We start from the raw sequence: 22,750 nt of genomic DNA on the forward strand, positions 1-22,750 counted from the left end.
CAAATGCCACTTATCTATTATCTTTCAAGGCCTGTATCAGCATCAGAGAAAAGCACCATTAGAGCAGAAATGACCTTATTCATTACGATGACCTCAGTGCACTCTCCAGTATCTGAGGGCATACAGGATGCCCTCAATGAGCATCTGTTGAATGAACATTGAAACCAGACAGGCTAGGCAAATACCTAACCAAAAATAAAGTAGGGAGGTCTACTTCTTAGTGGTTGTTAAGATTTGAGAATGGGAGCTGGCAAATAATGGAAGTACCTAAAATAGTTGCTGGTCTTATTTGGTGAATAACGGGAAATTAGGACGATGAAGTGCAGCAGGACCTGGAAACAAGGCTGAACCTGGACTGTAGGCAGCAGGATGCTAGCCAAGGCTTTTGAGTTAGGACTGTTTTTAGCAATCAACTTGGTGGCCCCAAACAGGACAGATGAGCAGGGGATAGATCAAAGAAATGAAGTATTTGGAAGCTGATGCAAATGTTTTGTTGGCATGAAACCTGCTTCTACCTGCCCACTTGTCCCAGCAAATCCACCTGGATTGCATCAGGAGTCTGCAAGAGGCAGCTTAGTATTAGTTGAATTTTGGAAACCCTTGGCACTTGTCACACCACTTACATCCGTCATTTTTATCACACTACCTACATTGAAAACTCCCTAGGAAGCACGTGTATGCTCTATCTAATAACTCTAACAAAGTACGATATATTTTGCTTGTTTTTTTAAGGCACAATTTTGATTAAAATTTTGAATGTTACTCAGAAGCTGAGCATGTTTCCTCATCTGTACAATGGTATCACTTCCACCAACATTTTAAGTTCTGTGTCAGGCTCAGATATTTCTAGAAAGCTTAGTACAATACCTGGCAATGTAATTACTTCATAGTCCCAAGAACAGAACACTATCCTTTAATAAAAACAGCGTTCTACAAAAATAAGTTTACATATCCTAAACATCTGTAACTCTGATTTATAACACTGCTTTGAGTGCCAGCTTGAGACGGTCACGAGCTCAAGCCAAGCTTGAAAACAATTTACAACCATTTTGATCCCCACCCAGTGGAACGTCAGACTGAATCTTCTGAGGGCGTCTCCATGAGCAACAGCCCCACCTCAACCTCCAGAGACTGAGCCCTGCTTCACCTTTTACCAGTGACTTGTGTCTCCAAGGGCAGTAGTTAGGTTTGGCATATGACCATGAACTTCTCATGTGGACCTCTGTGGGACCTCACAAGGAAGAGTCTCCAGGAACAGATAATTTCACGGGTTCCAAGAACAGAGAAGTCTAGGGCATCCACCCTCTAACAGGATGGTAAACTCAAAATGCTCAAGAACAAAGGGTAGAACCCAGAGAACTCCAGAAAGGAACTTCTGTATCTCACCTTCCCTCTCCCAAGGGCTACCTGGAGAAGGAAGAAGGGCTGTCAATCAAATCATAATGTAGGCATGTGTTGAGGGTAAGAGACTAAAGAGACTTATACTTTATTCCATCTGTCAAATTCCAGAGTGCAGGTATTAGACAAACATTCTACCAGGAATCGAAGGCCCTCCTAGGCTTGGTGAATTTACACATTCCAGCTCCACATCACCATCTGGCTTAAGTTTCTTCCTCTGAAAGATACAGAATGTTAAATGAGCCACGTGAAACTGGTGAACTGCTTATGATTTCAACACCTCCATCCAGAAGTCAAGACTTTCAGATCCTCACAGGACTGACATGTTTCCTTTAGTCCCCAGCTGGTGAAGCAAGAAAGATAGCTTAAACCCATGTAGCTAACCCAGAGCCTTTTCTCCTTCAGCCCACTGGCTAACATTGGGGACTTCCATTGTCTTTCTCTAGATGCTTCTTCCTCACCCAGCCTCTAAAAGACCACCTTCCTCCCCACCCCCTTCATGTGACCTACAGGCTCGTGAAGCCAGTTCCTGGAGTCAGACTGAACGCCACTCCAAATTCAGTCATGTGTCAGGGAGCCCTTAGAAAGTTTACATCAAGGTTCAGGAGCAATGTGGCCATAGAGCTTGGTACCTGGGCAGCCCTGCCGCTCACTCGAGAGTTCAGAAAGAGGCTTGTACAAACCTTCTTCTTCTTCCTCCTCCTCTTCCTCATCCTCATCGTCCTCGTCCGAACTGAAGGTGCCGTCCGGCAGGCTGTAGACTCGGATGACCTGCTTATTGGGGTCCTTGAGGATGAGGTACTTGCCCTCCTCCAGCTTCATGCAGATGTCGATGACGCAGCGCAGGATGCCCCAGGCATTCTCTACACTCAGGTTGATCTGGCTGGCAAACTCATTGGGCTTGAACTGCTGGGTGCCCAGGATGACGTGGCGCGAGGAGTCTTTCACATGGTACCGGGACACATAACTAGTGGGGAGAGTGGGGTGTTAGTGACGGGGGCAGAACCTGGGGACAGATATCAGTTAAATGGGGACACCTGACTTTTCCCAAGGGAAAGGGAAAAAGGCGAGCCCTTGCCCCCTGACCGCAGACACCTCCTTCCAGAGGAGGAGTTCACAACTCCCGGACAAGAATCTCACCCAAGCTTGAGGTACTCGGATCCAGCCAGCAAAGCGCAGCAGGTCCATCGGGCCAACTTATAGCTGTTGTTCTTCAGCTCGGTGGCAATGACGGCCCCTCGCTGCGAGTCCAGCTTCTGACGCCAGTCAACACCATTACAGTGCTGCAGAAGGAAAGCCCTAGTGTCAGGAGCAAGGTGAGCCTGGCACCCCCTCTGGCAGAGAAGGAACTCCCTCCTGGGCTTGGCTAGCGAGTGGGCCAGGCCGTAGGTAATCAAAGAGGTAAGACCGTTATCATTTGCCCTGGCCGGTGAGCTTCAGTTGGTTGGAGCGTTGTCCTGTATACCAAAAGGTGCAGGTTCTATTCCCGGCCAGGGCACATGTGGGGTTTGTGGGTTTGATCCCAGATCAGGGTGTGTGAGGGAGGCAGCCAATCAATGTTTCTCTCCCCCTTCCTTTCTAAAAAAAAAAAAAAAAAAAAAATCAATGAACATATACCCAGGTGAGGAAAAAAAAGATAGATCATCTGGGAGGGCCTCACCTAACCATGTGAGTCTCTTAAATGTGGGTGTAGAGCTTAGAGACAGAGGAAGTCAGAGAGTCAAAGCACGAGAAGGATTTGATGCTGTTGCTGGTGTGAAGATGGAAGACATGGCAAGGAGCTGAGAGGCCCCAGCTGATAGGTGGCAAGAGAATAGGGGACCTCAGTCCTATAACTCAAGGAACTGAATTCTGCCAACTAGAATGAGCTTGGAAGTGGATTTTCTTCCAGAATCAACAGATGAGAATTTAGTTCTGCTAACACCTTTGACTTTAGCTTTCTGATACTCTGAGCAGAGAACCAAACCATATGAGCTGAACTTCTGGCCTACCAAACTACAAGCTAATGGATGTTGTTTTAAGCCTCCAAATTTCTGTTAATTTGTTACGGAGCAAAAGATAACTAACATAAGGCTGTATAAAGAAATAATTATAGCAAAAAGAGTCGTGTAGGTGACTGACCCTAAGAGAAGGATCCATGAGAGATAAAAAAGAGTGGAACCAGCACAGAAAATATGTGAAGGAAGCTGAGTCATGCACATAGTGACACAGGGAAAACCTACAACGCCAAATGTTACAGGGAGCCATGGTGGAAAGTCTAAGAAAAGGCCACTGGCCCAGAACTAAGGCCACAGCCAACCTTCCAGCAGGGGCTGGAGACTGAGGAACACCTGGGGGGATCGTCCGCACTCCCCCCCCCCCCCCCCCCCGCAGCATTAATTGCTAACCGTTGGCTCTAATTAAGGCAGAGCTCAATGCCCTCTGTGCTCCACATCACTGGCCACTCCAACACAGCCTGGCCTTGGAGCTGTCCTTCCCACTGAGAACTCTTTACAGCAGCACCCAGGAGCACTGCCACCCATTTCAAATTCAGGCACATAAGCCTGGGTAGCTGCAGAAAGGATAACAGTCCAACCATCATGGCACGCCAGCGGAGAGAGCAGAAAGAGGAGGAAAATCGAAGAAAGCACGTTCCACTTGCAGTGTGTTCTGCAGAGCCAGATAAAAGCTAATCTTTGAATTAAGTGGAGGGAAAACTCAGAAGATAAAAATCTCGGTAGCCCTTCAAGTAACACGAGGGGAAAACAAACTAGCCTGAGACAACACGCCTTGCAGACGTGGAGCCCCAAGAGGGTGACAGAGGTGCGCCTCACCCTGGAGTCCCACTCGTTGAGAGTCTTGATGTTGATGAAGGACACTTCCCCATTGGCTCCGGTCATGACACCATCATGCTCACAACGGACAATCAGGTCAATGTCGTCTCCAAGCTTCCACCTGCGGTACCTGCAACGAAGAAGAAACTTAGTTGGTCACCTCAGACCCTAAACTGCAGGTATTTCACCCCATACAGGGTCGGGTCTGTGCACACCCCACCCGAGGTGACATACCGGTATGCAACAGAGGCGATTTCATTCTTATCCATGTCGTCTTCCACAAACGGGTTTGGGTTGGGGAAGTTGTACCTTTCTTTCCCCTGCAAAGATGACAAAGGTGTTACGAGACAGAGCCAACTTGTCGCCAAGCCAATCGACCAGACTCTGAAACACTGCTTAGTTACAGCTCAGGCTGGGTTCCTGGAGCCCTTGAAGGGGCTGAGCTCACTGCATGCTGTCTGCCTACTTACCCTCTCCGAGCGCAAGCACCCCATGAACTACAAGATGCTAACAGCTAGTGTTTACCAACAACTCCTTACATGTGTCGACTGTGTGCTCCCTGTCTCTCATTTAATTAGCAACCATGCCTCTCCCAGCTCATTTTTCTCAATAGCACACATCTATATGTATTTAGGGTTTACTGTTTTCCTCCTCCATTATAATGAAGCTTCCCAGGGGCAGGAACTTGCCTCCGGAACAGTGTACTTGTACACCACAATGCAGTTGTCAAATAATTGATGGAACCCTTACAATGTGCCTGTGTGAGACAAGTATTAGTGTTCTCTGTTTAACACATTGCGTACCGCATAGAAATCTCTAAGACATACGCCAGGGACCGCACGTTTTTGGGCAAACTGCACGTTATTTAAATCATCATAATGCATCCATACCGTCAATGTGGCCATAGAGCTTGGTCCCTGGGCAGCCTGCTGCTCACTCGAGATGCGCTTGATGCTCATAGTGCACAACTGGTGTTGTTTTTCAATAATTATAACATTTTTATTTACAAAAACAATTAAAGTTCCTAGTACTTTTTTAACGTATGGTACTACGTAAAACATTTTCCTCTATGAAGAGGGACTAAACAAAATTTACGTAAGTATCTAGATTCGCTCCTTTTTCCATGGGCGTGAAAAACGAGAACACTTGTGAGCGGTCCTTAACAGATGGCACGCGAAACACGAGAAAACTCCTGAGCGGTATGAAATGTGTTAACAGAGAAGAAACCTGCCTAACACCACAAAGCTATGAGGTGTTGATCCAGGGTTCAAAGCCAGGCAATGTGACCTCAAAGCCCACGATTGACACTCCTTGGCGACAGGTAGGGACCCTATCTGTCCTGCTCAATCGCACAGGCCCAGACCCTATGACAAGCAGATGCTCAGGAAAGTAGTTGTAGTTGTAGCTGCCAAAAGGCAGCGCATGCCCAGATGCTGCCCCTCCTCACCATCCTCAGGCACTGCTGGGAGAAGTTGTGGTTGATGTAGGTTGCTTCCATGGCCAGGTTGCGGGGCGAGTTGAAGGAATTACCTTCATCTTGAGGGGGCTCGTTGGCTGTCTCACTCACTGTCAGGAGGTCTGCAAAAGTGGCAGCATGGTCACCCACCCACAAAACAAAGAATCACTGATGACGTGCACAGCACCACGGGGAGATGTGGTGATCGGAATGCCCTCCCTTCAAATAAATGCCATCCATTACCATGGGTCTCCCAAGGTGGGGCAGTAGGGGGTAATGGGGGGAGGGCTCCAACATTAAATTCAATCACAGTGTAAACATCTATCCCTTTCCAAGCCTTTTGAATTCTTTAAGAGAATGTTCGATTTTATCAGCTTTCAACAGAGACAAGGCCTGATATAATTATACTGTTTTGTTTCACTGCTGTTATTGTTGAGTGACCTGATTTTCAATCATGGCAGGTATGTACATGTTTTATACTCTTTGGTATAAAACATACACGCACATATATTTTTCTTTTATAAATACACTGAAATATAAATAACCCATCAATTAAAAACATACACACCAATACTAAAGATGGTGGTAGGGAGAGATGACAGAAGTCACAAAAGTGTTATTCAAATGAGTAACATTTGGAAGCATGATTTTGGGGCGCTGTGAGGACTCAGAATGCTGACGCCCCAAAGAGGGACTACAGTGACAGTTCCTTCGAGGCTGGGAGGGGTCTGACAAGCTGTCAACGCCCGCAGGGAGACAGACCATCTGCCACCCCTTCTCCAGAACCAAGAAACTGCTCTGAGCCAATGCAAACATTCACTGCCCTCGTGCTGTTCCCAGACAGGCCTCTTACCGAAGTCAGAGTTATCCCTCTTGTCAAAGAAGAGCTTGGATCCGACTCTCTGGACGACAATGTCCCAGGAATACACGGAGCGGGTGCAGCTCATCAGTGTGGCCAGAATGGCGTCGGTGGCAAACACATTCCCCTGGGTTTTTGCCAGCTGCAGAAAGGACAGAAGAGAGGAGTGAGGGCACCCTCAGGTCTAACTGCCATTCACACCGAGGGGAGGACTCCTCAGTAAGAAGCCTTCAGAGCCACACCCACACATAACACGTGCACCTCTAGCTGTCTGAGCAAGGCTGCAGCCATCAGCCAGCGGGCTCCTGGTGGCAGTCACCATCCCGGGCCAGGCGGGTCTGTAGCTCAGTGAGCACTTGCCATGTTCCAGGAAAGCACTGCTCGGCGCTTTGTGCCATCCTCACCCCAGTGGCATGTGCTAAGTGCATTTACCCCATTTTACAGGGAAGAAAATGAAGGTCCCAGAGAAGTGGAGCTAGGACACACGTAGAGCTGGGATCTGAATCCAGCTTTACTTAACACCAGCATTCATGGTCCAGCCAGCAGAGTGCCTTTATCTCCACCACCTCCTAAGTCCGATTCAGAAGACTTATCCAGAGGGGTTTCCAAGCCCCAACCCTGTGTCCTCTGTTCTTTCTGGACCTTGGCTGTAGAAGCTGGTGGCATCCCTAACAGGTGGGTGAGCAGTAGAGGGGTGCACACCTTTCGAATGACAGGGTCGTCTGTGGTGGTGACGGTATGGAAGATGCGCTTGATGCTCCTCAGGGGCTTCTCGCTCCTCGTGGTGATGCGGTCGAAGGCTTTGTCGTAGTATTCCAGGCCCCCACAACACTCGCTGTAGGGAGAGTGGGCAAGACATGCAAAGTAAGGGGAAGATCACCTGCTTTTTCTGTTATGCCTTGGAATCTGGAGTCTGACCCAGAAGTCTAATATGTAAGAGGTGAAAACAGTATCCGACTAGAACAGGAGATGAACTCTCAGTGCTCACTCAGGTGCCTGTTCCCTTAGCCCCCAATGTGGCTCCAGATAATAGTGTGAACACAACCGATTCAGCTCAACCTCCCCATTTTAAAGGCGGGAGATGAGGACTGACAGGCATCCAGACGTGCTGATGTTGAGTCTGGCGCTTTAAGTTATTCCCACTACGTGCCCTGTGAGGAAAGGAGCTCTCCAAAGTGTCAGGAAAGCTTTGCTTGTCCTGAACAACTGCTGTCTTTCTCCTTCTGCCAAAAGAGCTATATAACTTAATTCTCTTTTGCTCAAGATTCCAGGAAGCTGAAAGAAATCTGGAATTTAATATCAGCAAATTTCTTTCTGCTTTTGCTTTGCTCCTGTTCTCCTGCCAAAAAGAGCTATACAACTTATTTCTTTCTTTTGCTTGCAATGCCAGGAACTTCAATGTGATCCAAAGTTTATTACCAGTAAACTGCTTTCTTGCCACCTTCCCATGATTATTTTTGAGTAAGTGGCTTAAATCTTTTTTGGAAATACTAGGGCTTCAGAAAAATATTCACCACCAGCTGGTCCACCCACATGAGAGCATGATGGAAGGTAGTAAAAGATGCCACTCACATGTCCTGTGGCTCTGAGACTTCCAAGTAGCGCATCTTCATTAACTGAGGGAAGTCCATTTCCTCTTTCACCTCCCAGTCACTACGAACTTCAACTGAAGAGTCTCGGGGTTTCTGTCATGAAAACCATGGGAGGGAAAATAATTACAGCCAGTGTAAAACATAAGCTAAAGGCAGGTTAATAGTACGAAGGGCTTTTATTCAATAAATATGTTTGGAACATTAACTACGTGCTGGCTGTCTTTATAACACAGCACCCCTGACTCTCAGGAGCTAACAATCTAGAAGAGGACCAAGGGGTCAAGAGTTCAAAAACAAAGGAAAACTCCTCCCCTTGATAAGATGTCACCAGGGAACAGCAGCTCTTTATATTTCACAAAGGAGCTGTAGCAGCCCCTTTAGATTTCTCTCAAGGTATTAGCTATCTATTCTTGACACAGCAAGCATCTTATTTAGCAAAATGTAACTTCTACAATTGTAACTACACCCTTGCTTACATGTGTCCTCACAAACATTCGTATAGGAATGTTCACAGCAGCATTCTTCATAATAGCAAAAAGTGTCCATCAGCTGGTGAACAGATAAACAAAACGTGGTCCATCCATACAATGGAATTTGGCAATACAAAAAATTAAGCACGGATACATGCTACAACATGGATGTACCTTAAAGATCACACATTGCATGATTCCATTTATATGAAAAAACGGACAGAATAGGCACACCCAGAGACAGAGACTAGAGTAGTGGTAGTCTAGGGTTAGGGGAGACTAGCGGCTGACTGCTAAAGGGTACAGGGCTTCTTTTTAGAGTGATGCAAATCTTCTGAAATTGACTCTAGTAATGATCGTACAATTCTATAAATACACTAAAAACCACAGAATTGTACACGTTGCATGTTGTTTAGTATATGAATTATCTCTCAAAGCTGTTACAAAACCAAACAAACAAAATCAAATGCCCAGATAGAATTCTGGCACGAGTACGCTACCTGTGATTTTTGGTCCCATTTCTGCCTCACTCCAAACTGTTTCTGAAATTTTTTCTGCAGTCGTATGCGTTCTCTGGAAAGACAGAAAAATTGTGCCTTTAGTGCAGATTTTTAAAAGTGAGGGCTTAATAAAGAGGAACAAAAGAGATGATCTCCTTTGCTGAATGGCTGGTAGGGCATATTGTCCTCAAATACTGACCAGTTCTATTTTACTTCATCTAGAGACTGTCCACTGGCAGCCCCAACCTGGGCCAGACCGTTGCATGGCGCAGCTCCAGGAGGGCTCATAGGACCCAGTGCGAATAGGGCCCCTGACGTTGTGCTCCGGCCGAGCTGAGCCTAGGTAGCTCCAGAGCAGGGGTCCTCAAACTTTTTAAACAGGGGGCCAGTTCACTGTCCCTCAGACCGTTGGAGGGCCGGACTATAGTTTAAAAAAAAACCCAACTATGAACAAATTCCTATGCACACTGCACATATCTTATTTTGAAGTAAAAAAAACAAATGTTTTCGGCAGGCCGCATGTGGCCCACAGGCCGTAGTTTGAGGACCCCCGCTCCAGAGTCTCTTATTTGCCTTGCTTTCCTTCAACGTGTATGTCCACTGTAAATAGCTTCTTGCTCGTGCTGTCTGCCTCGAACTGAAACTGGGCCTTAGGGCATGATGTCAGGTTGAAGTAGTGGCTTAGCCTGCTTAGGAAGGTGGTTTTGTTTGCAATAGTGGGGAAGACAGCCATTGTCCTCTCTGGCCTAATGAGCTCAGAGTGTGTAGTCCTGGAAGAATGCCTTGTCCTGGCAGGCTGGGAACCTCACCTCTCTTTCTGCTTGGCGCTCTTAGGCAGGGTCTGCAGATTGAACTGCAACATGTTCCGTCGATCTTTGTCTCTGCGGAGATTCCGCTGGGAATTAGGAAAAAACATCCATGTTAAAATCTCTGAGATTTGGCTACAGTAGGAAGTGCTTCATGGGAGGTCATTAGCCTAAGTTCAGAATGCCAAATCCAAGTTGTACATTTTATTATTATTTTTTAATGCTTTATTGATTTTAGAGGGAGGAAGGGAGAAACATTGATGAGAAAACATCAATTGGTTGCCTTGGAGACTAAACCCGTAACCTAGATATGTGCCCTGACTGGGACTCAAACCCACGACCTTTCGGTATATGGGACGATCCTCCAACCAACTGAGCCACACATGCCAGGGCCAAGTTGCACATTTTACTTTGATTTTACTCTAATAATCAACAGTCTGAGGGTTTAGTTGAGTAAATACTTGGGAGTTAGCTTAGATGTACATTCACTTAGATGTACTATTTTACTGAAGTAAGTTTACTGGCTCTTTATTAGAGTGGCTGAGTTTGCCTCTTTATGTAATAAGATGTGATCCAACTGGACCATCTGCTTAATAAAGTCTGCAGCCTAGCAATTAAGTCAGGCAATAGGCACAGACACACCTTTTATCTGGCACAAACGCCATTCTTAGCACAGGGGTATAATGTCCTGCCTACCGGTCAACAGAAATCTAAACCACTTAAATGCATAGTTTGTCACTGAGGAGCTCCCTGGGGTTCACTAGAGGACCCATAGCATGCTTTCCTCCCGTCAGCACTCACAGGGCTGCACTTTTAGCAGCAGATGACAGCCCTCAGGTGGTCTGACTGCTGGATCCTGGCCTACCTGTGCAAATCGCATTCGATTCCGCTGGTAGGCGGTCTTCTGGGTGCGCGCTGTGTCCACCAGCTGGAAACTTGTTTCATCCTCCTCGTGGAAATAAGCATACTGACTTCCACCACCAAACTGAGAGGAGTACTTATCTGGAGGCAAAGGGGATAGTGTGTAACAACCACCACCTACAGACCTACAAATACGCACCAGCTTAAAGCCCTGCAATTTAAGTGTGGATCCCTAACATTGGCTGGGAGCATCGTAGACATGCAGACTCACAGCCTCACCCAGACCCACTGACTCAGAACCGCATTTAAAAAGGACCCCCAGGTGATTCATGCACATTCAAGTTTGAAGAGTTCTGATCTACAGACTTTTAAAGTCAAGACAGAATCTGAGGAACTCAAGATAAACCTATTCCACTCTCTGCCTTAGTCTGTAAGAATATGAGTTAAAATTTATTCTTGCAGGAGGCAAATATGGGATTTAAGTACCATCACTCTCATCATCTGGTGCCCAAGGCAGACATGTCTAATGGCTGCCCTCAGACTCAGATAATCTTAACTTACTATTCCAGAGAGCCACTTCCAACTATCTCTGATAAAAAAACCAATTTACTGTATCAGTATATTAAACCCAGGAATTTTAAACTGGAATCCATTGCGTGGCTTCACCGGTTCAGTAAACCCCAAGCAATGAAATGCAAAATGGGAATATAAAAGGGTTCATGGCTCCTCAAAAACGGGGGGTGGGTGTGGGAATCCCACTATAACAGGTCAAACTTCTTTAACGAACAGTCTAACTTTTGGGGCTACTTCCAAAAAATGTGGTAGTGTCCACAGTCTAGAATAAGCTCCTAAAACTAGGAATTATTATCAGCATCTCGTCACCATTCTGAAACACTTTCAGGTGGAGGTTACCAGAAAAAGTAACCATTTTCCCAAGGACCTGGTTGGGCAGTCAGTCAGAGAACACTTACTCGTGTACCTCTTATCTTGGTATGTGGTACCCGTCCAGTCTGCAACCTAGTAAGAGCAACAAGGGAAGACAGAGCACACAGGTCAAGCAGGCAATTTTCTGTTGACCCAGAAACCCCCCAAAGCGAGACACAGAGTGGGAAAGCAGCAGGATCGGCTCACAATGCCTTTGTAAGTGCCCAGCTCTCCTATGACTACTGGAGGTACCCAGAGGCCATAACCTTTCTCAGCTGGTGTCCCCGTTAAGGAACACAGGAGTAATGCTTTTGAGAGAATAAAACGGAAATGAACTCATGGAGGGTAGCAGCCACAGATTTGAAGATTCAGACTCCTGTGGACAGACACGTACCTTTCCCAGCCGATCTCCTTTGCTGAATGGCTGGTAGGGCATATCCCGAAACTGCTCGGGGACTGCGCAGGGACCCCAGCCTGAAGGGTTGTCCTGGATCACGGGTGTCATGAACTTTGCCATCTTCTAAAACCTTAAATATACAAATACTGTAAGTAGCTTCACGAAGAAAAGCCTAAAGGTAAAAAAAGGCCTATTTGAGGAAAGCTAAGACATAGATTAAATTAAAAAGCAACATATGAAATGGAACCCTCAACTCTTAGCTACTCCTTTGTTTTCTTTTTTTGTTTTTTGTTTTTTTTAAAATATATTTTACCCCCAACCAATGAGAGGCAGGATTGGGAGGAGTCGAAGGCTGCCCTTCTGCCGGTCCTGCAGAAAGCTTCTGTGCCTGCGTCACTAGGAATGCATGCCATCATGTGGGGAACTGAGACTGTCTGCAGGTTTTGGCTTGTGAGGTCGCTGCTTCGCAGGCTGGCGGGCAGACAACCTGCGTCTTTGTATCATAGGAGGAGAATGTGGGTTTTTGATTTATGCCTTTGTTATGCCGAGGCCCAGAGAAGGGTGGCGACTTGCCTTAGTGTCTGGATTAAAAATCAAGCCCTAGCCCTAGCTGGTTTGGCTCAGTGGATAAAGCCTCGGCCTGAGGACTGAAGGGTCCCGGATTCAATTCCAGTCATGGGCACATGCCCAGGTTGTGGGTTCGGTCCCCAATAGGGGACATGCAGAAGGCAGCCGATCAGTGTTTCTCTCTCATCATTGATGTTTCTATCTCTCTCCCTCTTCCTTCCTCTCTGAAATCAATAAGAATATATTAAAAACAAAACAAAAAATATATATTTTTTTATTGATTTTTTACAGAGAGGGAGGGAGAGGGATAGAGAGTTAGAAACATTGATGAGAGAGAAACATCGATCAGCTGCCTCCTGCACACCTCCTACTGGGGATGTGCCCACAACCAAGGTACACGCCCTTGGCTGGAATCGAACCTGGGACCCTTCAGTCCGCAGGCCCATGCTCTATCCACTGAGCCAAGCCGGTTAGAGCTCCTTTGTTTTCTTGTAAATAATGTGAATACTTATAACTGAGAAGACTACTAACAAAACTACTTTACTACACTTCTTTGACTTTTTCCCACTGTAACATCTTTCAAGTGAGTTTGCACCTCATGCTTGGTGGGGTGTCATACCTTAATTGGCAGTTTTTCTTTCTGTTATATAGAATAATGGTGCTACATAAAATAACAGTGTTTCTTAAGTTTGGTGGTGTCTCAAAGATTTGATAAAATGCAGTAACTTTTTTTTCAAGTGTAATTACCATGTCCAGGTTCTTAGAAACACCTTCGCCAAGACATAAAATGTTTAGTTTCTCTAAACCCATTTCTTCATGTGTAAAATAAGTTCGGTGTTTTATTAACTAACACACAGAAATTCTTTCATTGTAAATGCTACGCAATTACTATTCAGACTTGTAAAAATACATCTACTCAGGGTGCTGAGAAAAATAAGAGTCTGAAAGTGTAACCTGAAATTCAACTTTCTTTTCTTGTTCTTCCAATAGTCTGCCGTCAACGCAAACCCTTATGCAGAGCAAGTGGACACAGAGCTAAGCAAAAGGCCATAAAAGTGGCCATACATCAAATGTTCATAGATATTTGAGTACCAGGCATTGTTCTCAGTGATTACCATGCATATTCATTAAATCCCCCCAACCGTCTGAGGGAGGGGCCAGTATTGTCCCTACTTTTCAGAAAAAAAATGGCCCAAAGTCATAATGCTGGTTGATGAAAAATATGAACCCTGGCCATCTGGCTTGAGTCCATACGATGCCTAATGCGACAGCTCCTCTCAGGAGGGTAAAAACCAGGGCCTCCTAATGGATGTTTCAGGCAGTTTCTATCAAAAACCCTCTGAATATGCTCAGATGGCGAGTTCCCAGAGGAAAGCTCATTATACAAATATTTCTGGAGGCCAGAGAGCAATCAGGGAGTACAGGACACTGAAGTTAGTAAGGATTCGAAGGCTTCCTACAGAGGTGCCAGCAACTGGAGTTGGGCGACAGCGAGAAAATGAACTTGCAAGCTCTACCCGCCAACTCTGAACTTAGGAAGTTTTACTACAAAAAAAGGGCCGGAGGGGAGGGGTGGCACTCACAGAACGTAAGTATCTCAGTGTCAGGCACTGTGCTGGAGACCTCAACACCACTAACTCTCCCACACCTGATTCCCAGGGCTGTCTGCGGTAAGTCCAGCATTTTTTCCATCATATTCTAGCTGGCGATCAGCCTGAAAAGATCTGGGGTTTCAGACTGCATTTAATAGCATTTAACAACAATTATGTCTCAAAACACGCTTTTAAAAGTCGGCTTGATCTGTCAGCTGGAGGAGGAAACAGGCCCAGGGCTTGACAGGTATTCCTCCTGGGGGTGGAAGTCCGGGTTTCCACGGGTGCGAAGTAAGTGAGCAGAATGGAACAGGTAGGACCGACCGAGCCCTTCAGTAAAATGGCCTGACAGCTGGGCGGGCACCAACAGGGCAGTCAGGGGGCCTTGTTGCAGGCGGCCACCGTATTGTGTAATTATCGCTGCCACTACAAGTCATCAAGCCCCGGTGGTTCGGATCTGAGCTCAGACATGCTCCATCCTACCTTCTGCTTCACATTAAACTAAAGAAAGGAAACCTTCAGACTGGGAACTCCTCAGAGCAGGCCGAACACCGATTCGCTTGGCATTCTCAGAAACTCAAGCTTTGGCCACTTAAAAGACCCGGAGACCCAGCTGGGTCAAATGACATTATTAAATTCGCTCAGCCCTCGTCCACTAAGCGGAGTTTAGAGCCAGGGACCTCACGCACCCCGCACGCTGGACTAGGGCCCGGAAGGCGGATTCCTGCCACTTCCAGCGGAGGGACAGCGGCAGCAGGAGGGGACGTCCGGGGGGTCTCTTCCGGGAGCCCCTGAAAGCCGGGCCCAGCCCAAGCCGGCTCTGGAGGCCCCCGGAATCCTACGGAATACGCCACTCACCTGCACGGGCCTCGGCCGGCCCGGATGGCGAAAGATGAACCAGGCCAGACAGCTCGCTACCTGCTGCAATCCCAGGCGACTGGAAAGGAGGGAAGGTGCGCGCGCAGTGACCGGCGCCGTAAACCTGACCGGCGCTGCCGTAAACTGCGCTGCCGCTTCCTTTGGGTTCGGCGGCGGAACGCGAGTCGTAAAGCGAAGGCACACCGGAAGTTTGTCACTGCTCTTTGGGAGGTGGCTTCATTAGCCTTGTCGGCTCTTCGACACAAGAAGGGTGTTTACAGTTACGCCCGGGGGCACCCGGCAACGCCCCGAGAAGGCGTTTAGGTTTATTGCAACGTGGCAGCCGTGCCGTCAAAGCTGGAGGCGGGAGCGGCGGACGGCCCCCCTGTGTCCCACAATGCCTTGCGGACCGTTCGGCCCCTCTGTACGCAGTCGCTCCGGCCTTCCCCAGCCCATCACGTGATTCGAGTCTCACCGGCAGGGGGAAGTCGAGCGTCCGAGGCGGGTTTTATTCTTATTCTCCCGCTTCCTCCGCCCCCGTCTTTTCCAGTTTGGGAAACCGCGGTCTAGAGCTGTCGGGCGACCTGTCCAGCCTGCTAATGTAGTTCTCAAACTTTACTGTACGTCGAGGATGTCGGGAGCCCTCCTTTGAAAAATGCAGATTCAAGTATGTGGAGCCCACGGACGGGCATGTTAAATCAGCAGCTGTGATGCTCAGTGGCCACTCAGGAAGCACTTTCCTACGGTGGGCGACAGTGCTGACCTTCCCGCAGCTCCCAGCCTATGGCGTTTGTCCAGGAATCTTACTGGGGAATTTCAGAACTTTGAAAGCGAACCTTTTGAGGGCGCGGTTTTATTCAAACCTCAGATCCTCTTCTACCTGTCTCCTAGGTTTCCCTTGTCAGTCTTCCAACCTGTCTCCTTTATTGGAAAATATATCGGCTATTAGATCTGATATCTGCTCTTGACTGCCCCTTTCTAGCTGGGCCTCACTTTCCTCAGCTATCCTAGGAGATAATACTCAGGAGGTGCCGTGAGAGTAAAGGTAAAAGTATGTGAACATACTTAGCAATTCCACTCGCCAGTTGGGTGAGCTTGGGCAGGTTATTCGATCTCGAAAGCTGCTTGATTCTCTGCAAAATGAAAATGTGAATAGCAGCACCTGTTTCCATAAATTGCCTCCCAATCTGCTCACCTTCCTGTTCTCCTAATGTTTGTTAATGGGACCCAAGGAATGGTGCTCTGTGCAAAACCTTGTAGTCATCAGTACTAGTCCCTTTCCCCTCTGCAACCCCACATTTAGTTCTCTGCTAAGTCCTCTTTGTTTTTCTTTCAGAATCCATCTTGAATGCCAGTTTCCCCACCATCTCCAGCCTTGCGTCTGGACCCTTAGTGCCCACTCTTGCTCCTCTAGGGTTACCTCTCAGGTGGTGGTCAAAGCTCGAGTTACTTCCTCAGGGAGGTCTTCTCTGACCACCATTCCTAAGACCGCTGCTCCTCCCGCCACCCCTCTTCACCGCCCCCCAGTCTGCTCTGTCTTCCTCATAGTACTCATCACACTGAAATATTTTTGTTTCCTTGTGTAGGCTCTGTCTCTGCCTCTAGAGGGCAAGCTCTGTGCTGGCAGCAACTCTGTCTGGCTTATCTAGAACAGTGCCTGGCAATACACGTGTGTTGAATGGATGGCTAGAGATTTTGTGAGAATTGAATGAGAACATGAATTTAGCACCTTACTCCGGGCACAAAGTAAGCACTCAGTTGATGTTAGTGTAATGGATATCAGTAGTAAATTGTAGTGTTTTGTAAATTACAAGGGGAGATGTAGCTTTTCTAAATTGCTTAGATCATGTCTCTCCCCTAGGGCCCACAGGCCATCTGCTGCAGTCTCTCTCTCATGTCAAAGTTTAATCATCTTTTTCATATTTTTTGCCCAGATGTCCTTGCACACCGCAGATGGAGGAGGATTTGAAGTGTCCTGTCTTAGTCTCAATAGTGGGTCCCTGGTCTTGGACGGGATCTTGCCTCCATTCCTTCTCCCAGCTGACTCCCGTGTTGTCTCTTTCCGCCTGTCACACTGTCCTTTCTCCACATGACATAAAGCTGGACTGATCCTCCTTCATATGAAATCAGAGCATGCCCAACCTCCCTCCCTCCCGCCCTCCTTCCCTCCCTCCCTTCCTGCTGAAAATCTTTCAATGGCTTACCTTGATCCTGAGGATAAAAGCCCTTTCTGTTCCATGGCCTGCGAGTTTCTAAGTGGCAGCTTTTCACTGGCTGCTTCCTCTTTCTGGGTCATACCCCGGCTCACTTCCTGTCTTGAGACCTTTTCCACCTGCTGTTCTCTGCTGCCTGCAACGCATCTCCCTTAGATCTTCACTGTTTCCTCAACACACAGGCATTTCCTGACCACCCCTCTGAGTAGCCTTGCCCTGTCCTCATTCACTCTGTTGCCCACCATGAGCCTGGTACTATTCCAGGAACTTACATTAACTCATTTAATTCTCACCGCAGCCCTATGAGGTAGGGCCTGTTAGTCTCTCCATTTTACAGATGAAGATATGGAGGCACAGAGAGGTGTTGTAGGTTGAGCCGTGCATAGTGAAGCTGGGGTTTCAAACTCAGGAGACACCTGGCCCCCGCTGCTTCTGTGCATCCCGTTGGTGTTTTACTGGATGCCTAACATTGATCTCTCTTCCATTTAACCTTGTTTGTTTATTTGTTTACTTTTTTATTGCCTCCTCATTAGAAAGGAAGCCTCGTGGGAGGTGGGGTCTTACGTGTCTTGCTCACTGCTGTGTCCCCAGCACCTAGAATGGTGCTTACCACGTAGTTGGTGCTTGGGAAATGTTTGTTGGATGCATGAGTGACCTCCGAGGACAGGTTCTCTCCTTCAGGTGTCCACTTGGCACAGCCCTCCATTGCCGCGCTTCCCACACCTCTGGTCCTGTTACCAGTGTCCCCCCACCTCTCCTAACCCAGGCCCTGGGTTCCTCTAGCATGGGGCCGCATTATTCCTGGAGGAAGCCACATGGCCTAGCACCGTGCCTGGCATACAGAGTTTGCTCAGGAAATGCGGGATGAATCCAGGGCCTTCATATTCTGATTTTAGAGGCTAAAATAAAAACCTAGCACTCTTGCCAGAAAAGTATAGGTGTGAGGGCAGGTGCTCTTTTCTCAAAAGGAGCTGGAGATGTCACAGTGCCTGTCCAGTCTGAAGAGGCACAAACTCGGTTTGGGTAATTGAGTGACTAATTTTTCATGATTACTAGTAATGGCTGACATTAGCACAGCAGTTTACAAGGGACAAATTCCTTGATTTCATTTTAGCCTCATGGCTACAGTAGTTTAGTGCCAATTTTACAGATGGTCAGATGAGGCTGCGAGAGGTAAAGGCACTAATACAGGTTCACACACCTAGTGAGAGGCAGAGCCGGGATTTCATTTATTTACTTTCAGCAAACATCCATGGGGCACCTTCTGTGTGCCTGGTATGGAGTTAGGTGTGGAGGATGAGCAAGGAGCAGAGCAGGTCCTGCAGTCCAGGAGGGTACCTTCTTCTTCTTTAAAAAAAAATTTTTTTAAATTGATTTCAGAGAGGAAAGGAGAAGGAGAGAGAGAGATAGAAACATCAATGATGAGAGAGAATCATCGATTGCCTGCCTCCTGCATGGCCCACACTGGGGATCAAGTCCGCAATCTGGGCATGTGCCTTGACTGGGAATCGGACTGTGACCTCCTGGTTCATAGGTCAATGCTCAACCACTGAGCCATGCCAGCTGGGCGTGGAGGGTACCTTCTAAAGAGGGGAGGTAGACCATGGGCAGGTGTACAAAGAGATGTGAGAAGTGGCTAAATATGCTGTAACAGGGATGTGTGTTAGAGAATGATTTGGGGCGAGCACTTTTAAGGTGGTGCTTCAGGAAGGCACGTGTGAGGAGGTGACATTTGAGCAGAGACTGCAGGACGAGAGGGAGCAGGCCCGGGGAGATCTAGGGGAAGAACATTTCAGCGGAGGCAACAGGCCCTTTCTCTTCCCACACGTGGCCTTCTGGGGAGGGAAGGGTGAGTGCTGGGGCTATAGGGATCCTCTTAGTCACTCATCTGGTCAAACCTGCACTCCAGACAGGCATTTCCTTGTCACCTGTCTGGCTGGTTACTGTTACCTCTGCTTGGATGTGCCTAGTGTTGGGGGGATCACTCTAATGATGCTCCTTTGCCCTCTATGGATTTCTTTTTGGTAAACTTTCCAAGTTCCTTTATTTGTTTCTTTTTTTTATTAATATATTTCTTTATTGATTTCAGAGAGGAAGGAAGAGGGAGAGAGATAGAAACATCAATGATGAGAGAGAATCATTGATTGGCTGCCTCCTGCACGCCCCCTACTGGGGATCGAGCCCGCAACCTGGGCATGTGCCCTTGGCCAGAATTGAACCTGGGACCCTTCAGTCTGCAGGCCAATGCTCTATCCACTGAGCCAAACTGGTTAGGGCCTTTATTTATTTCTTGGTGTCACCCCAATTCCAACTTGGTCCCTGTTTTCTCCTGCCTTCCAGTTTGTCAGAATTCTAACAAAGCGGCCACCTCCAGAACCACTCCTCACCTCCAGGACCTCTCTTTTCTTACTTGGTTTCTACCTTCCTCTTTGGGGCCTTTCTTAACCTCCTGCATGCCCCCCCCCCCCCCAAACAAATTCTCTCTCCCCTACCCTCTTTGGCCCCGTCTGACACTCTTATCCTCTCAGATCCTCTCTCTGCCAGGCAGGTGAGCTACCTCTGAGCTGTTGGCTTGGGCATCTTCCTTGAGCTGACTGGATTTTGCCACTTTTTTCCCTCCTATTGTGCTGTTTTTTGTGCTTGGAAGACCCCTTTGTTCTTTGACTAGTTTTTTTTTTTTTTCAATATTGCATTAAAAAAATCTTTATTGTTGAGATTATTACAGATGTCCCTCTTTTTCCCCCTTTTGCCCTCCTCCACCCAGTTCCCGCCCTGCCCCAGGCCTTCAGCACCCAATGTCTGTGTCCATAGGTAATGCATGTCCTATATAATAAAAGGCTAATATGTAAATCAGCCGAACGGCAGAATGACTGGTCGCTATGACACACACTGACTACCAGGGGGCAGATGCTCAACGCAGGAGCTGCCCGCTGGTGGTTAGTGTGCCCCCACAGGGGGGAGCGCTGCTCAGCCAGAAGCCGGGCTCATGGCTGGCAAGTGCAGCGGTGGTGGTGGGAGCCTCTCTTGCCTCCAAGGCAGTGCTAAGGACCCCTGAGGGGTCCTGGACTGTGAGAGGGGGCAGGCCAGGCTGAGGGAACCCCCTCCCCAGTGCACGAATGTCATGCACCGGCCTTGTAGTATACATATAAGATCTTTGTTTAATCTCTTCCCACCCTTCCCACCCTCCTTCCTTCTGAGAATCATCACTACGCAGGAGCTGCCCCCTGGTAGTCAGTGCACTCCCACAGCCAACCTCCCGCAGCACCTCCCCCTGGCTGGCCAACCTCCTGCAGCCCCTCCCCGTGGCCAGCCAGCAAACCTCCCGTGGCCCCTCCGCCCTGTTGGCCAACCTCCCTTGGCCTTTCTCCCCTGCTGGCCCCTGCATTGGCCCCGATCAGGGGGTGGGGCTGGCTGGCCAACCTCCCGGGGTCCTTCTCTCTGGCCAGCTGGCCCCCCACCCCCAGGCCTCGATTGCCAGCCAGGCTGAGGAACCCCACCCGTGCACAGGCCTCTAGTTTCATATAATACTGGTTTGCTGGTGATGAACTCCTTTAGCTTTTTCTTGTCTGTGAAGCTCTTTATCTGACCTTCAGTTCTAAATGATAGTTTTGCTGGGTAGAGTAATCTCAGTTGTAGGTCCTTGCTATTCATCTCTCTGAATATTTCTTGCCACTACCTTCTGGCCTGCATAGTTTCTGTTGAGAAATCAGCTGATAGTCATATGGGCATTCCCTTGTAGGTAACTAACTGCTTTTCTCTTGCTGCTTTTAAGATTCTCTCTTTGTCTTTAGCCCTTGGCATATTAATTATGATGTGTTTTGGTGTGGTCCTCTTTGGGTTCCTCTTGTTTGGGACTCTCTGTGCTTCCTGGACTAGTAAGTCTATTTCTTTCATCAGGTAGGGGAAGTTTTCTGTTATTATTTCTTCAAATAGGTTTTCAATGTCTTGCTCTCTCTCTTCTGGCACCCCAATAATGCAAATGTTGGTATGCTTGAAGTTGTCCCAAAGGCTCCTTACACTATCTTCATATTTTTGGATTCTTTCTTCTTTTTGCTCTTCTGGTTCAGTGTTTTATGCTTCCTCATATTTCAAATTGTTGATTTGATTCTCAGAATCCTCTACTCTACTGTCGAATCTCTGTATATTATTCTTTATTACCTTATAACCATGGTTTTGAACTCTATATCTAGTAGTTTGCTTCCTTCCATTCTTTCATTTGTGACATGTTTCTTTGTCTCTGCATTTTGGCTGCTTCCCTGAGTTTGTTTCTATGTACTGGGTAGAGCTGCTTGGTCTCCTTTAGTTGGTAAAGTGGCCTTGTCTAGTAGATGTTCTATAGGGCCCAGTGGTTCAGCCTCCCCAGTCACCTGAGCTGGGAGCTCTAGGTGTACCCCTTTGTGGGCTGGGAGCACAGTCCTGTTGTAGTTGAGACTTGATTGCTGTTGGTGTCACTGGGAGGAATTGACCTCCAGGCCAATTGGCTGTGAGAACCAGCTGCAACTACAGTGGGAGAGCTGCTGTGCAGGAGAACCCCTATGGAGCAGGACTTGCTTTGGTGGGGCTTTGGTGCTCACTGAGTCTGTCCCTTGAATGTGTCACTTATGGATGTTTAGAGTTGTAATCTGGTGTGGATTGATACTGACCGCTGGGTAACACTGGTTCTTGGGTGTCCAGGGAGAAGCAAAGTCAGCCACTGCTTGGGGCCACCCAGTAGGAGCTACAGAGAGTTCTGCAGATCCCTCCTCTTTGTATCGGGTTTGGAAGTGCCCAGATGAGGCCCAGCTGTGAAGCAAGGCAGGCTGGTATTGGTGCTGGGTCTTAGGCCTTTTATTGATAGGTTTGGGCCTCCCTGACCCAGCTTCAGCTTGTTTGAAAGATTTTAGCCTGAGCAAGGACAGGCCATTCATATGCACACAGCTTGGGTGGGGTTGTAAATTGGATGAGGCGGGGTCTTAGGGAATCCACCTGGGTGGAGCAAAGAGAAGTGGCTGCTAGTCAGCCCTGCGACTGGGGTGGCCCCACCATATGAACAATGATCCCTACGAGCACCTCCATCTGGGAGAAAGCTGCCCCTGAGTTCCTGCCCTGATGCCAGATAATCCAGTTCCTCCTCGTACGTGTCTGTGTTCCCCAGAGCCTTGCTCTGGGGCTGGAGCTCAGAGGAAGCAGGACCTTGTAAGTTCATTTTGTGGTGCCTGCCTTTTAAGAGGAACAGCTGGGTTTCCAGCAGCCTCTGTGTCACTGAACCCCAATCTCCACTGATTTTTACAGCCGTAGTTCTTACTGCCCATAGGGGTTTCTTTTCCCAGCTCTGGGACTCTGGGTTGGGGGTCTGGTATGGGGCTGGGACCCCTTGCTCCTCTGGGCGGCCTCTGTAGAGATGATCTCCCTCCCCATTAAAAAAAGCAGCCCATGTGGGTGCCGGACCAGCCCTTTCAGTGCCT

The 22,750-nt window shown here is 48.0% G+C and overlaps 1 protein-coding gene across 1 annotated transcript; it reads right to left on the reverse strand.

Annotated features, from left to right (window-relative positions):
* Positions 1-1,455: 1,455 nt before the first annotated feature.
* Positions 1,456-15,198, reverse strand: EIF3D (eukaryotic translation initiation factor 3 subunit D). The gene is made up of 15 exons (XM_070411042.1): positions 15,094-15,198; positions 12,074-12,206; positions 11,727-11,772; positions 10,760-10,896; positions 9,898-9,983; positions 9,089-9,161; positions 8,099-8,211; positions 7,229-7,361; positions 6,521-6,668; positions 5,659-5,789; positions 4,446-4,531; positions 4,212-4,341; positions 2,539-2,681; positions 2,082-2,365; positions 1,456-1,615 (listed from the first exon to the last, which is right to left on the reverse strand). The coding sequence occupies exons 2-15, from the start codon at positions 12,194-12,196 to the stop codon at positions 1,602-1,604; spliced, it is 1,647 nt and encodes a 548-aa protein (XP_070267143.1). The 5' UTR covers positions 12,197-12,206; positions 15,094-15,198; the 3' UTR covers positions 1,456-1,601.
* Between the last annotated feature and the right edge of the window lie 7,552 nt (positions 15,199-22,750).

Source organism: Myotis yumanensis, unplaced genomic scaffold (genome assembly GCF_028538775.1).
Source record: "Myotis yumanensis isolate MYYU_CA2020_CCGP unplaced genomic scaffold, mMyoYum1.0.hap1 SCAF_3, whole genome shotgun sequence".
NCBI lineage: Eukaryota > Metazoa > Chordata > Mammalia > Chiroptera > Vespertilionidae > Myotis > Myotis yumanensis.

Coding starts and splice junctions, on each gene's coding strand:
- EIF3D (XM_070411042.1), bottom strand. CDS start 12,196: ATGGCAAAGTTCATGACACCCGTGATCCAGGACAACCCTTCAGGCTGG. Junction 9,984..10,759: donor ATCGAATGCGATTTGCACAG/GTAGGCCAGGAT, acceptor CCTAATTCCCAG/CGGAATCTCCGCAGAGACAA. Junction 4,532..5,658: donor CCCAGCAGTGCCTGAGGATG/GTGAGGAGGGGC, acceptor TCATCTTTGCAG/GGGAAAGAAAGGTACAACTT.